This window comes from Crocuta crocuta, unplaced genomic scaffold (assembly GCF_008692635.1).
Source record: "Crocuta crocuta isolate KB4526 unplaced genomic scaffold, BGI_CrCroc_1.0 scaffold165, whole genome shotgun sequence".
In the NCBI taxonomy this organism is placed as follows: Eukaryota; Metazoa; Chordata; class Mammalia; order Carnivora; family Hyaenidae; genus Crocuta; species Crocuta crocuta.
This window is the reverse complement of record NW_027530502.1, coordinates 1396375-1412776: the sequence shown is the minus strand read 5'-3', so window position 1 is coordinate 1412776 and position 16402 is coordinate 1396375. Positions and strand designations below refer to the sequence as shown.

General features: G+C 39.5%; 1 protein-coding gene across 1 annotated transcript in view; it reads right to left on the bottom strand.

Annotated features, from left to right (window-relative positions):
* LOC144233772 (peroxisomal carnitine O-octanoyltransferase) overlaps nucleotides 1-16119 on the bottom strand; it is a 64466-nt gene extending 48347 nt beyond the window's left edge. The window contains exons 1-5 of the mRNA XM_077766807.1: nucleotides 15382-16119; nucleotides 12275-12410; nucleotides 8883-9007; nucleotides 7311-7492; nucleotides 7014-7138 (exon numbers count right to left, since the gene is read on the bottom strand). Coding sequence (XP_077622933.1) covers nucleotides 7014-7138; nucleotides 7311-7492; nucleotides 8883-9007; nucleotides 12275-12389 — 547 coding nt within the window. The 5' untranslated portion in view covers nucleotides 12390-12410; nucleotides 15382-16119. The remainder of the gene's footprint in view (nucleotides 1-7013; nucleotides 7139-7310; nucleotides 7493-8882; nucleotides 9008-12274; nucleotides 12411-15381) is intronic.
* Nucleotides 16120-16402: the final 283 nt, after the last annotated feature.

Sequence of the window (16402 nt, the reverse complement as noted above, 5' to 3'; positions counted from 1 at the left end):
TACTACATATTATTGCTGCCATTTACTGACCACACCCTATTCAAAATTTAGGGCTGGAAAAGAAAAAAGAAAATAAGCCTGATGGCAAATTAATCAACAAATGTTGGGAGAATGACATGATAAGAGGGCACTACCTCAGGAGGAAATAGCAATTGCAAAGGCATTAGGACAAAATGAGATGGCTTGCTTGGGATGCCTGGGTGGCTGTTGGTTGAGCATCCGACTTCGACTCAGGTCATGATCTCATGGTTTGTGGGTCTGAGCCCCATGCTGAGCTCTGTGCTGACAGCTAGCTCAGAGCCCAGAGCCTGTTTCAGATTCTCTGTCTCCATCTCTCTCTGACCCTCCTCTGCTCATGCTCGCGCTCTCTCTCTCAAAAATAAATAAAACATTTTTTAAAAATTTTAAAATTTTTAAAAAAGTCAGTACAGCTGCAGCAGATAGAGAAAAGGGTAGAATGGTAGGCAGGATCAGGGCCAGGTTATACTGGCCTCAGAAAGCACTTCCAATTTTAAATATGATGAAAAGGAAGCCTATGGAGGGTATTAAGGAAGACAGTAATGTGATCTCATTGGTACTGGAAAAGGCCACTCAGGCTGCTCTATGAAGAAGAGATCGTAACAGTGAAGAGGACATACAGCAAGATCAGTTGGGAGGTAACTCAAGGGGTCCAGATGACAATGATCCAAGTGAAAGGTGATGGTGGGTTTGAATGAGGTGTGACGCTTGAAGGAGACAAGAGGTCAATTTTTTTCTTCTTTTCAGATGAGAGATTCTACAGATTGGAACAATCCAATAAAGAGGGAAAACTAATAATGCAGCAGAGAGAGAGAGAGAGAGAGAGAGAAATTCAGAAGCAAGGTCCTTGATTACACAAGAGGAGGTGGGGCCCAGTGCACCATACAGAGGGTTGTCTTTAGGAGTCAAAGCAGTTCATCCATGTAAAGAAGGGAAGGCAGAGTGAATGAATGTACAATAATGTACTGCAAGGGGGATGCAGGATGGACAAGTATTTGAATGAGTATGTTTTCTATGACTGCTGAAACAAATTACCACTAACAACACAAATGGATTATCTTACAGGTCTGGGGAGCAGAAGTCTGACACGTGTCTTACTGGGCTAAAATGAAGGTGTCAGCAGGTCTGTGTTCCTTCTGGAGGCTCTAGAGGAGAACCAGTTTCCTTTGCTTTTCCAGCTTCTGGAGGCTGCCCACACTCTTGCCCTTAAGACTCTCCTCTTCCATTTTCAAGACCATCAAGGGAGGATCACGACTTTCTTATCCTGCCATCAGCTGGGTTCTCTTCTGCCTCCTCCTCCACTTCTAAGAATTCTTGTGATTACTTTGTGCCCACATGAATATTCCAGAATAATCTTTCCAGGTCTAGGTCAAGTGATTAACAACCGTAACTTCATTTGTGACCTTAATTCCCCTTTACCATGTAACCTAAAACACCTGACAGGCTCCAAGAACTAGGAAGGGAATATCTTTGGGGGGCTGAGGAGCAATTATTCTGCCTAACAGAAAGGTTGGTAAATTTCATGATGGAAAGACAGCTTTACATTTGTTGAGAATAAGAGCTCATTAGCTGAGAATAAAGAAAAGAAAAGCATGAGACAGCTTTCTGGAAGAGAGAGAATAACCTCACAAAAAAATATGGCAAGGTCAGGGCACCTTGGTGGCTCAGTTGGTCAAGCAACTGACTTTGTCGCAGGTCATGATCTCTCAGTTTGTGAGTTCAAGCCCCACGTCGGGCTCTGTGCTGACAGCCTGGAGCCTGCTTCTGATTCTGTATCTCCTTCTCTCTCTGCCTCTCCCCCGCTTATGCTGTGTCCTTCTCTCTCTCTCAAAAAAAAAAAAAAAATTAAAAAATTGTTTTTAATATGGCAAGGTCATGCTGTGGATCCATATAAGTTTTAACGGAGAAAATTAATGAGGTTTTCTCAGGCCAAGTCAATTGCTAGCATAAGTATCTTTAGTATGGAGAGGTAAGAGAGAATTAAAATTAAACAGTGATGACGGGTGGGTGGAGTGGGGTGGGCGGGCAAAGATTTTAAAGTGTATGCAAAGGAGTGATTACAGTGGAGAGGCAGGCATGGAATTGTGAAGAACTGTAGCATAACTGCATTTAAGTCACAATGTGACCAAAGAAAAAGCTAAGGGGGGCTACTAAAGAAAGGGAGTTGTGAAGAAAAGGTGGAGATCAGAGGGAGATGCTTATAATTTCGATATTAGAGGAGATGGAGTTTTTGATAATAACAAGGTCTAGGGCACGACCACAGAAGTATGTGGCTCCTTGAGAAGGAATGGAGGTACAGATTACTAGAGGAAGAAAGTGAAGCAAAGCAGAAGTCATGGATAATCTACAATTGGAAGTTTAAATCATCAAGGCTGTAACTGAGGTAGTAATGGAAAGAAATGCAGGGAGCCTCATGCTAAAGCAATCAATGAACAAAGGGGAATGATCAAAAATAAAGTCATTGCAATCATAGCAAGCATTGGTGATCTCATCTGATAGCTTTCCTTTTTTCCAGAGCTCAAATTGTAGGAAAAAGGCAAAATGGAAAGGACAACAGGAAATAAAGAGCAAACAACATCTCCTACATTTCTTCTAGTACCAAAGTATGAGAAAAATATACCCACTTGAGATGGTTACAGGGAATGCACTAAGCTCAAAGAATAATCAGGGTTAGTAATAGAACCCTTCAGAAGTAAACAGGAACTTTCAGAGAGAAGGTTGAAGATATAAAGGATTTTGCTAACTGTGTGCTTCATAAAGTACAAAAGAGTCTCGAAAAGTAAGGGAGAGTAGGTCACAGTAGTGAGGAACGTAGATTAAATTAGCCTAAACACAAATCCACGAATCCAGATGACAGGCTATGACCTGACAAGTCTGAACTTCTAGGCAAAACGAGGTAAACAGGGAAAAAGGCATGACCAAATTAGTCTTAATGGTCTCTTAAGGGAGAAATAAAAATAAAAAAAGTTCTAAATATTGCCTCTTTACTGACACCATTATTTTAGCCACAGCAGCTTACATGCTGCCTCCACATAACATAATTTCTTCAATTTTCTCTGTATCCAAGATAGATTCCATGACCCGTTTTAATTTCTCCCTTCCAAAACACTTAAATCTTTCACTCTCCCTCTGCTTGATTGTTGAAGAAAAAACACATTATCTAATTTAACTTTAAATTCATAAACACATCATTTCAAATGGGCACTCAACACTGATCAGCTACCATATGTTTCCATAGCAAATTTGCTTCTCCTACTTTACAAAAACGACTAGTATTTCGAACCTTCTCCTTTCTCCTCCAATCTTCTACCCCAGCTGATGACCTCAGTTATCATTTCACCAAGGCAAACACAAGGAATCCATAGGGCGTCATCTTCCCACAACAAAACTGGTCAATTATGTCCGCATCTAGATGCACACTTTCTGTATTTCCTCTCATCTTTGGTCATTTCTCACCCCTCCGCCATTTCTATGTTTGACATTCTCATCTCTTATCTTTCCAAAAACTGGCTGTTTATTCTTTCCCCTGCAAGATTATTTTTCTTTCTCTCCTATATCAATCTCATGATATAACAGCACTCATTTTACTTTTTTTTAATTGAAATTTTAGCTAGCCAACATATAGTGCAGTATTGGTTTCAGGAGAATTCAGGGATTCATCACTCATATACAACTCCCAGTGCTCATCACAATTGTTTTCCTTAATACCCATCACCAATCTAAGCCCAGCTCCCTCCACCAGCCTGTTTGTTCTCTATCATTAAGAGTCTCTTGTGGTGTTTTCCACTCTTCTCACTCCAACCCCCCCTTTCCATATGCTCATCTGTTTTTGTTTCTTAAATTCCATGTATGAGTGGTATCATATGGTTTCTCTGACTTATTTTGCTTAGCCTAATACATTCTAGCTTCATCCATGTCATTGCAAACAGTAAGATTTCATTATTTTTGATGGCTAATATTCTATTGTGTGGGTGTATGTATGTACGTGTGTGTATGTATATGTGTGCATGTATGTATGTATATGTGTGTATACACATAGTTTGCCTATTTTGATAATGCTGCTATAAACTTTGGGGTCCATAGACCCCTCTGAATCTGTATTTTTGTATCCTTTGGGTAAATACCTAATGGTACAATTGCTAGATTATGGGGCAGTTCTATTTTTAACTTTTTGAGGAACCTCCCTACTGTTCTCCAGAGTGGCTGCACCAGTTTGTACTCCCACGTATAGTGCAAGAGGTTTCCCCTTTTTCTGCATCCTTGCAAACACCTATTGTTTCTTCTGTTGTTAATTTCAGCCATTCTGACAGTATGAGGTGGTATCTCATCATGGTTTTGATGTGTATTTCCCTGATGATGAGTGATGTTGAGTATCTTTTCAGGTGTCTGTTAGCCATCTGGATGTCTTCTTTGGAAAAGTGTCTATTCACGTCTTCTGCCCATTTTGTGTGTGTGTGTGTGTGTTGAATTTGTTAAGTTCTTTATAGACTTTGGATATTAACCCTTTATCCGATATGTCATTTGCAAATACCTTCTCCCATCCCGTAAGTTACCTTTAGTTTGTTGATTGTTTCCTTCACTGTATAAAAGCTTTTTATCTTGATGAAGCAGTTCATGTTTGCTTTTTTCCCCCTTGCCTCCAGCAAAGTGTCTAGTAAGAAGTTGCTGCTGCCAAGGTCAAGGAGGTTACTGCCTGTGTTCTCCTCTAGTATTCTGATGGTTTCATGTCTCACATGTAGGTCTTTCATCCTAGTCACTGCCGAGTTTTCTCAACACCATTTGTTGAAGGGACTTTTTTTTTCCCATTGGAGATTCTTTCCTGCTTTGTCAAAGAGGAGTTGATCATGTAGTTGTGGGTCCATTTCTGGGTGTTTTATTCTGTTTTTGTGGAAGTAACAATAGTGTCTTGATGACTACAGCTTTGTAAGAAAGCTTGAAACCAGAATTGTGACGCCTCCAATTTTGTTTGCCCTTTTCAGGATTGCTTGTACTCTTCGAGGTCTTTTGTGATTCCATACAAATTTTAGGATTGCTTATTCTAGCTCTGCAAAAAATGCTAGTAGTATTTTGATTGGGACTGCATTAAATGTATAGATTGCTTGGGGTAGTATAGGCATTTTAACAATGTTTGTTCTTCAGTGACCATGAAATGCTTCTCCATTTCTTTGTGTGCTCTTCAATTTCTTTCCTAAGTGTTCTATAGTTTTCAGAGTACCTCTTTAGTACTTTCCTAGGTATCTTACTGTTTTTGATGTAATTGCAAATGGGATCAATTTCCTTATTTCTTTTTCTATCACTTTGTAATTGGTGTATACAAATACAACAGATTTCTGCACGTTATACAACGGTCACTTTTAATTTTTACCTCAGTTGACCTCTGGAGCATTCAATACAACACTTCCTCCTCTTGGCTTCTAGGAGACCACTGTCCTTGTTCTTTCCCACCTTGGTCTCTCTTGCTGTGCTCTCCTCTTCAGACCACCAAATACCATATTTAATTGTGCTAAGCATCATTACCAGTTCACCTGATAATCTTCATCTATATGTGTTACAAAAGTAATCTTAGCTACTCTTAAGGATTTAAAATGTTTTCTGTGACTGCTAATGGTGATTCCTAAATCTCTTTGTGCAGCACTGAAATTGTTCTTCAAGTCCAAACTTTGTATCGAACTGTCTATCTGCATTTCACTTCAGATGTCTAAAAGGCAGGGACCTCTTAATTTCCTCCCTAAATATTTCCTCCCAATTTTGCTCATCTCATGAACCAACACACCTATCTACTCCATTTTTTAAGCCAAATACCTTGAAGTCATCTGACTCCCTTTTTTCCCCTTACATCTCATAACCAATCTATGAATTATTCTGTTAAACCCAAATCCAAAATATATCCAGAATCTAACAACTTTTTATCAGCTCCATGTTATCACCCTAGTACAAGTCATTATTCTGGCTCACTAGAACTACTAAAACAATCGTCTAACTGATTTCCCTGCTTCTACCATTGTCTCCAAAAATCTTAATCTTCAAACAGGAAGTAGAATCATCATTTCAAAACATAAACCTGTTCACATCACTTTCTCAAAACTAATATTGTCTTATTCACATTTTAAGTAAAATCCAAAAACCTGAGTTGGCTTACAAAATACATAAGATCTAGCCTCTAGTCACCACTCCAGTTGGCCCCGCCCCCTCTGGCCTACTCTACTCCATCAATATTCCCCTTCAAACATGCCAAGTTTATTCGTGCCCAAGGGATTTCTTCCCTCCACACATAAAACAACAATCTGAATCAAACAAAATAAAAAGCCAAAAAGCTGCTGAGACATATTATTTGTATCTTCAAAAAGGCTTTCCCTGACTACGTAAACAGCCGCCTAGTTACCCGTTATTTGAATTCTCTATACAGTATTTATCACCAACTCCGTTCTTTCTTTGTTTACTTATTACCTCAGCTTTATCCCTATCTATACCTCTTCACATGGCCATAAGTACAAGAATATAGTTTATGACAGCTTGAAGGATTGTATTAAGAGGCACATTATTCAATTAATGACTCTGCACTTTACATGCCCAAAAACCATAAAATACCTAAGAATAAATCTAACCACAGAGGTAAAAGAGCTGTATGCTAAAAACTATGGAAAGCTTATGAAAGAAATTGAAGAAGACACAAAGAATTGGTTTAGAGTCCAACTCTTGATTTCAGCTCAGGTCATCATCTCACAGTTGATGAGTTCAAGCCGAATGTCAGACTCTGAGCTGGCAGCAGAAATCCTGCTTTGGATTCTCTCTGCGCGCCTCTCTCTCTCTCTCTCTCTCTCAAAATAAACAAGCATTTTAAAAAATTCCATCCCCACAAATTACTTTCAACTAATCACACTAAAAGGTTCAAAGAAAGCCTCTGATTAGTCATCCATAGTGTCATAGTAGAAACCACAGCACAACTACCCAAATCCCAATGCCTTTACCAAAAAGTACCCATATTTTCTACTTACCAGTCCTAAAATAATTTATAACTGAATCTCTAGTAATCCCTGGAATCTTGCAGGTGGAAAACAGCATTCGGAATTGATTCATATCGAGAGGATTATTTCCAACTTTATGAACAGGCACTTCTTCCCTATTAAAACAAACAAACAAAAAGTATTTTGGTCAGCAAGTCATTATAACACTTGTAAACCAAGCAGTCACAACCGTAGTATCTTCGAATAAGTAAAATTAAGCTTCTCAAATATTTTGCCACCTAAAAACTGTAGGTAAATCTGTTACTAAATTCACATAACTGTCCTTACTTTCTTAACAGCTGCCAGTAGTTCAAGTTATGCCAAAGAGTTATACTTCCTCTTTCCAACTGAGTGCCTTCCTTTGGAGGCCAGCAGTGTTCAAAATAAGGTGCAGGACCCGCAAAATTGACATTCAGTTGTGATGGTAAACGAGCATCCAGATAGGCAACATTCAGCCACCATTCTTCCAGCTAAAAGAAATTAAGAACATCAACTTAATGAGATTGGGTATACTTGAATGTGTAACTGCTGCCAAACAAAACAAAACAAAAGCTGTACTTGTTTACTCTTTAACACTTAAAAGCACATTAACTTGCCCACATCAAATTGCACAATGACAATGGCTTTTAATGTAGCATGTTTAACTAATAATAAATTAAAAAATAAGGGCGCCTGGGTGGCTTAGTCGGTTAAGCGTCCGACTTTCGCTTAGGTCATGATCTCGTGGTTCGTGGGTTCGAGCCCCGCGTCGGGCTCTGTGCTGACTGCCAGCTCAGAGCCTGGGGCCTGTTTCGGTCTGTGACTCCCTCTCCGAGAAATAAAAAAAACAATAAAAAAAAAAAAAAAAAAAAACTGCCCAGGTCTCAAAACTGAGAAGAAAGGAATCTTGAAGTATAAAATTTTATTATTCCTTCATAGTTATCAATAACTAAGATCAGCTTTTTATTTCTAAAACTTAAATATAGTTACAATCATTATTTCTAGCTATTCAAAAACTTCTAGTCTCTTTATTGCTTTAAAAAAAGTTTTTTTAATTTTATTTTCTTATTTTTGAAAGGAGAAAGAGAGAGCGAGCACGAGTCAGGGAGGGGCGGAGAGACAGAGAGACACAGAATCTGAAGCAGGCTCCAGGTTTTGAGCTGTTAGCACAGAACCCCATGAGAGGCTCAAACCCACAAACTGGGAGATCATGACCTGAGCCGAAGTCAGACGCTCAACTGACTGAGCCACCCAGGCATCCTGACAATGTTTTTTAATTATAAAAACCTATTCTCTGCTTCATACTACAGAAGTAGAGTAGTTAAGCTGAAGAAGTTAAAGATTCGTTATGGAAAATTATGCAGTGTGTCAGTAACGACTATATGACATCTCCTGCTCAATTTAATTCCAGCATATAACACTCATAACCATTCTCTACTCCAACTTTGTCATAGGTCCTTTCTCTCCCATGCAATGCTTAAGTATTTGTATGCCACCTATGTGGCATGTCTATTTAGTGTTTGGAGTTTTTTCAGGCTAGGATTAGCTGAACAAAATGTTTCAGATCGATTCCATCAGAACCACATGGAACAGTTAAAACAAGGGTATACAGGCCTCCCCATTCCAAAGATACTGAATCAGAATCATTGGTCCCAGGAAATCTGCATTTTAACAAGTTTTCCACATGTAAAAGAAAAGCTCACACATAACACTTAAACTCCCTAGAGTTAAACAATTCATTAATTCTTTCGGAGGACTACAAAAATGACTGCAAGGATGTTTACACTAATAACTTTAAAATGAAAGCTATTTAAATAAAACATTTTTACTTTTCATTCAATTTCATCAATTTTCTAATTATAAGTACAATAACACAAATACCCAATTTCTTTTTCCTTTTGCCCTTTCAAGTAATTTCTGGTGCAATTTTCTTCCAACACCATCCTGAAAGTTTTGGACAATTTCTTCAGTTTTTTTATATTCTTCTTTATTTGCAAACGGCTTTACTGTAAAGAAAAAATACCCATTAAAATATTTAGACGTCAAGTACCACAAACTCACCTCATTATTACATAAATCTTGAGACTTAATTATGTAAAACAATTATATACACATTAATTATCACAGCAGTCCAAAAAATTATTATAATAGAGTTTACATCAAAATAGCTGAAAGGCAACAATGTAAAATGTGGTAAAAAATTAAACAGTGGATACTGTGTAATCTAATAACCATTTTCTGAAAAATTATTTTAAAATCATTTTGGATGATGAGAGTTAAAATGATAAAGACAGAACTATCATCTAGCTATTAGTCCAACAGAAAAGTCAAAGTTGTTTAGCTATGAATAAGAGAAATTAAAATTTCCAAGCAGAGCCTTGAACGTCACGTATGTAAATGTAATATGTATGTAAATTTAAGTGTAAAGCCTGCCTCCAGCCCAGAGCCAGAGCCACTAACAATTTCCTTTAAAAACAATCAAACAAAAAGACCACACACACAAAACAAAAACAAATGAAATACAAGATTCCTAGTCCATGAAAATGAAAACCAATTGTTCTGAAAATTAAGCTGAAGACAAAAGCAAATTAGCAAAGGACATTAATATTCTCCTTTTGTTTGATTCTGTCTCTTCCAAGTACTACTTTAAAGTCGATTTAAACAGCTCTATTTAGAAAAGGTCCAAGTGATATGAATAATCAAAAACAGTGAATAATCAGTAATTTTTTAAAAAAGAAACTTGAATTCCCAGTTTCCCATAAAAGTACATGAGGAAAAAGAGAAAAGAAGAAATTTAAAAAATATCAAGGGCTTTCAGTTAAACAAAGTGAACTAAATGCATATTTATCTCCAATCCGCCTACAATTTAGTAAAGTGACAGTAATTACAAAGGCAAAACCTGTAAGGACCAAGAATATGGAAGGAGAGGACAGCGGACCAGTTAAGCTAACATTTTACAAATCAGAAAACACATGAGAAAATAGGGGCTTTGTAGGCTGCAGAAAGCCCATCTAAAGCGTAGGCAGTGGACGGTAGGAAGAGACAAGGTAAAGTTAGGTGCAAACCAAGAAGCAAACCAATTCCTACAGTAGAATCCCAGAAAGCTTCAAGAATTGTAGGCAAATGTACTTTCAAAGGGGGCAAAGAGAGGCCGAAAACAGGTCTTCTTAAAAGTGTTCAGAAGCAGCAGACAATCACCCCATCCACACCCACTCCTGTAGATCCTTCTCCACTCTAGAAAGCCAAACGACTTCCTACCAATGCCAGTAGAAATCTAGACGTCTATTCTTAGGAAAAATTGACCTCAACAAGCAGTATAGCTTCTAACACATACTGGAAAAGAGAGAGATTATAATTAAGTGTATACCCCGAACAATGACCCCTCCAGCTTCCTTCCCCTACTTAGCTCCCAAAACACTAGAAACCAGGCTCATACCTTCTAAACAAAAGAGAACTCTTTGGGGAAACAGATCGGTCCAAGAGAAATTATTATGTAGATCTGGGCATGCCCCAATGGAACTGCTAGATCTCTGCAACAAGGGTCACTGGAAGTCCACCAGTCACCAAATCCCTATCCACACACATAAAGCTCTCAATTGGCTTTTTAGGGTGTAGCTCTTAAATATGAAGACTACAGATTATTAGATATTTGAGGAAAGCATCTCACATGAGAGTCAAAAAACAGGATTGGTGATCCCAAACAGTAAACAGACCCTTTTCCAGAAAGGGAAAGGCACTAATAATGAAGGAAATACTTTTTTAATTAAAAGCTTAGTCCAGAATGCCCCAGATCCAATTAACAGGAGTTCTAGAGAGGGCAAAGGAAGGAGAAGACTATCCAAGAAAAACTATTTTTAAAATGTCCTAGAAGTGAGTAACATGAATTTTTTAAACTTAAAAGAACCTACTGTGTATTCAGAGAAATAAATGAAAACAATCTATACACTAAGGGACATGGAGAAAATCAGAATGGTAGGGATAAAAGGTTTCCAAACACGTCCACAAAGTAAAAAACAAACCACACATAAAGGATCAAACAGAATGGCATGAGACATCTCAAGAGGAATAGAGAGTTATCTTCAAAACTCCTAAAGAAAAGTCATTTCCAACACAGAATATTCTATATTCAGCCAAACAATCAGGTATGAAGGTAGAATAAATTTTTAGGTCTCACATTCTTTTCTTCCCAAAAGTTCTTTTCTCAAGTAGCTCCTGAAGATGCACTTCACAAAAATAAGGGAAAAGAGGAAGAAAAAGACAGGAACCAGACAATCCAACGCAGGAGGGAGAGGTGAAGCGAACTGCCAGGATGATGGGGGAAAGAAAGGCCCCCGAGAACAGCTGTCAGCCAACTCCAGAAAAGTAAATGCTTTGGAGCAAGAATGCAGTGGACCCTAGGGGGGGATATCCAAGAAATGAAACGGAGAGAATAGCTTATGTATTTAATATAGGTATAGGTACATACACATATATGTATTATATACAATCTACATAATGTAGTTAGGGGGTTTTCAGTGAACTGAGGTGCTTGGGAGTGAATCAGTTAAGGATACAAAGCAAAGTAAGTAAATGAAAAATGAGCCAGCAAAACAAAAAATCAGCAAAAAGGTCACCAAAGTACACTGTGAGTTAACTGCATAACCATAAACCCTAAATGGTCACTTCAAGTAACTCAAGTACAAAGTACATACTGATTTAAATAAGATAAAACCTGGAGTTCAATCAAGTGAATACTCATTTAGTCATTTAATCCCAAATGGTTGATTCTGTACAACTATGTTGAAATAATGAAAAGGAAAATGTGGATATGTTTGATTACATATCTGCTGGGCGTGAAGGATGGAAAGGTTAAAGGTGTGAAAGAGCTAAAGCCACAACTTTTTAGAAACAAATTTATAATATCAAAAAGTAAAAATAAATAAATAGTAGCAAAAAATGTTACCTTAAATCTGGAGATAAAAAAATATCTGGAAATAAACAATATCAAAAAACAGAAAATATTGGAAAATGCTTGCCTGAGGGAGTGGGATTTAGGGGTAGGAGTAGAGAATGAAGCAGAAGCCTACTACTTTTTATTATAAACCTAAAAGTACTATCTGGCTTTTCAAACTATGGAAAAATTAACTTGAGACAAAAAAGTTCTGCATATTTTAAGGATACTTTAATTATCATGAGCCTCCAGGAAAAAGCAATTACACCCTCATCAATTTCTAGTAATTTCATAGTTTCCTACATTACTAATATTAATATATACAAAAAGATTATACATATACCTGATTCAAGGTATTTTTTTAATGATTCTTCAAGTGAAGGAACAGGCAGAGATGGAAGAGAATCCTGGTACTGAAATGTTCGTTCTTCTGTTGACTTAGCCAACTGATTTTCCATGATGCAATCACAACAGGAAAACTAAAGAAAAAAAGCCCTCACAATTTCAATCTCATAAATATTCTTATCTATTCTAATTCCAATTCAATAAGTCATTATCTAAGGACCACAGTACATCGAGAACTTTGTTCTAGTCCTTAAAGAATTCATAAATTTGTGAAAGTGAGAAAATCAATTAAATAAAAAATTTTTTTAAAAAGCTTAGAATCCAAGGGCCGAAGCTCAGAGTCAGCACCTACTATTTGCTAAGTACTACTGCTGGTGTCATAGAGAGCTTGTTATCTGATCTTCCTATTATCTCTGCCTTTTGGCATTCACTCATGGGAAGGTCAAAATCTGATCCAATCTTCCCCTTATATAAAGCTACTTGAGAGCAGGTAAGAGACCTCACAGGACCTCCAAAGGAGTAGGCAGGTTTCAGAAAAGTATGCTGGGCAGAAGGTGAGAACCCTCAACAGCCAGGCATGAAAAGCAGAAGACTCATCCAGCTGTGGACTTGCAGAATATTACAGAATTCATCAATCCTATGACAAGTTAATGTAACCTAATTATGCAGATGGTTTGAGGCCTACCCACAATGACTTCAAGTATCCCATAGCAATCGTGAACAAATTTATTAATTTTCATCAGAGAAATCAAACGACCCCAAAATGTGAATAGGTTTTACAAATGTTAAAAGGAAAATTAAATTTCTCAAAGAAGCCTTTAAAAATTAAGTAATGTAGTATAATAGCAATTGAGAAATCAAGGAACCTTAAGAAGAATTATCTGTGCTTTCAAACACTACTTTTTAAATTAAAACTGATAGCAAAGCCAAACAAAATATTCTACTCATAGGTTAAAGAATAAAGCATTATCAAAAGCAAGAGTGTGGCAGAGACGGTTTTCAACCAATTAACTTTTTCCTTTTTCTTAACAGAACCCTGACTCAGCTGGGTATAAAGCCACACAGCTTTATCTCCTACCCTGCCCTCGAGCTCAGTATGACTTCGTTATGTTTCACCACCAGGTCATGCCCCTATCAAAGACTAACTACACAGGCTCTCTCTGTGCTTTCTCTCCTCATTGCCTAACAGGTAGTACCGACAGAAGTAGCACCGTGCAACTCCTTACAGACACCAGGGACTGAGGTTGTCAGAATCTTCCTATCAGCCCTAGCCTCCTGCCTCTACATGTATGGGAAAACACTTTCATTCACATCACCGAGCTTTCTTTGTTAAGGTAAGAGAACTCAACCTACAGCACTAATAAAAAGATACAATCCAAAAATAAGGTACAACAAAGACCTCCTAACTCCTCAGCTTCTTGCTATCTAATGACTTTGCACTTTATTTTGACCATCCATCAACAATGGCTTTAGACTTCATGGAAATGTCGGCATGGGCCCATATACCAACACTACCACTTTCTAGTCATGAGCCTCTGGGCAACTAACTTGAAATGAATTTCCTTATGTGTACAGAGGATAATCATACAATTAGAAAGAGCTGTTGTTAGGAACGGTTTATTTATTTTATTTATTTTTTTAAATAGTTTATAGTCAAGTTGGTTTCCATATAACACACAGGGCTCATCCCAACAAGTGCCCTCCTCCATGCCCATCACTCCCCTTCCCCTCTCCCCCAACTCCCATCAGCCCTCAGTTTGTTCTCAGCATTCAAGAGTCTCTCATGGTTTGCCTCCCTATTTTTTTTATTATTCTTAAATAGGCTCCACACCCAATGTGGGGCTTGAACTCACCACTCTAAGATCAAGAGTCAGATGCTCTCCTGAGCCAGCCAGGTGCCCCCAGGATTGTTTTTAAATGCCTCCAAAAGCACACCACAGGGGCACGTAGGTGGCTCAGTTGGTTAAGCGTCCGATTCTTGATTCTGGCTCAGGTCATGGTCTCACAATTCGTGGGTTCAAGCCCCACCAGGCTCTGAACAAACACCAAGGGGCCTGCTTGGGATTCTCTCTCTCTTTTCTCTTCCCCTCCTCTGCTGGCGGGTGGTCTCTATATAAATAAACTTTAAAAAAACACACACACTATAAAAATAAAGCAATCTGGTTGAGACCAACATATGATGCTAGGAAGAACTTGTAGGAATGGCTCCCACGATTTCACCCCTATACTCCTCAGAACCTGTGAATATGAGATTATCACCTCCATGACTGTGATCATGGTGTCCTACAAAGCACAGGGGACCTTAGATTATGCAGGTGGGTCTAATCATTTGCGGCCCCAGGAGCAGAAAGCTTCTCCAGCAGCTGGCTGTAGGTGAGTCAGGGAGATTAAAAACATGAAAAGGATTAAAGGTGCTGTCTGGCAATGAAGATACAGGTGGTCTTACCGAACTGAGAAAGCCCCCAGCTGGAGCCTAGTAAGGAAATGGGATCATCGGTCCTACACCTGCAAGAACATGAATTCTGCACCTTCACTTAGCATAGAGGCGGATTTTTCCCCAGAGTCTCCAGAAAAGAGCCCAGAACTATAGAAACCTTTATTTCAGCTTTGTGAGGTGCTAAGCAGAGTACCCAGCTAAACCTACCTGGGCTTTAGACGCGTAAAAGCTGTGAGATAAACAATTTGTGATTTTCTTTTGCGTGTGTGTGTGTGTGTGTGTAGCTGCTTTTGTGGTAAAGTGCTATGGCAGCAATAAGAATCTAAAACACATATACAGAAAAGACAAGCCATTCTCTCTGTATACCTCCCTTAGTACTTAATGGACTCTAGAAAACTGATGTTTCCCAGTCTTAACTCGCCAAAAGGTACACACTGAAACTAGGAATTAACAGATCCTTTTAGCAAAGACTGTTTTGGAATGCTCAACCACACAGATTAAGTAACTCTAAAATAACCTATATACGCATTAAATCATGACACTGCATTTAATTACAGAAGGCTTCCTGGGGGCAACGAAATATAAACCCCAAGTGGAAAAGAGAATCGGCAACAGCAAGTAAAAAAAAAAAAAAAAAGAAAGAAAGAAAGAAATACATGGTCACATACCCGTACACCAAGATGAACTGTTCAGGACTTCCAGGAGCCTGCTGCAACCACCCTGTTTGAAAACACAGGGGGTTTGAACTAGGCGGGTGACTGTGGGAAGCAAGAAACAAGCGTGACAACCTCAGGGGGTAGGGAGCGGGAAATTAACAACAACAAACTTGTGAAAAAAAAGTGGAAGACAAGAAAGCTAGAGACTGTGAAGCCCCAAGTTTTAAAACTATTGGGGATCACAGCACGCATGCAAAAAAGTCTATCTGCCAGACAGCTGACGAGCAATTGCTACAGGATTCACCAGGTTTCGGATAACCACACTCTCATTAGACAAAGTGCCTCCCGGTGCCCGGTATCTGGAGCCCGCGCCCAGTCGCAGGTCGACGAGCTTAAAGCTCAGCTGCAGATTCAGGTGCAGAGCGACGAGAGCGCAGACTTCTCCCACCACAGCAAGAGCAACTCTGCACACTCAGAAGGCCACCAAGTGAGAGAAATCCAAATAAGCAGCACTACGGACCGGCCCAGCGGCCCAACCCCAGGCGTACGTCTCCGACCCCGACAGGCGAGACGCCTGACGACACCACACACCCGCCGAGTCCCACCACTTCTGCCGTTCAACCCTATGGAACTCTGTTCTACGCAGTTTAACTGTTCCCAACCATCCCGACGGGGTGGGGAGGGAGGGAGCGCTGCCCCGTCGGGCCTGCGGGTCCTCAACGCTGCCGCTTCACCTACTCCGTCGCAGCTCACAACCACACTGACTCCCTCCGCCGCCTCCCCCCAGGAGGGGGAATTGGACGGAAAGCCGCGAGGGTCCCGCCCCGTAATCACCGGCTAACGAAGATTGGACGGAAAGCCGCGAAGGTCCCGCCGCGTCCTCGAAGCCTGGGACCCGCCGGGCCTGCGCGGTGGTAGGACCCAGCCCAGCCTCCTGCGGGTGTCCTCTGTCTGGGGCTGAGTTCTAGGCTGCGTGCCTAGGAGAGGCTCCCCCGACGCCGGAGGAACTGCCCCAGCCCTGCCGGACAGCAGT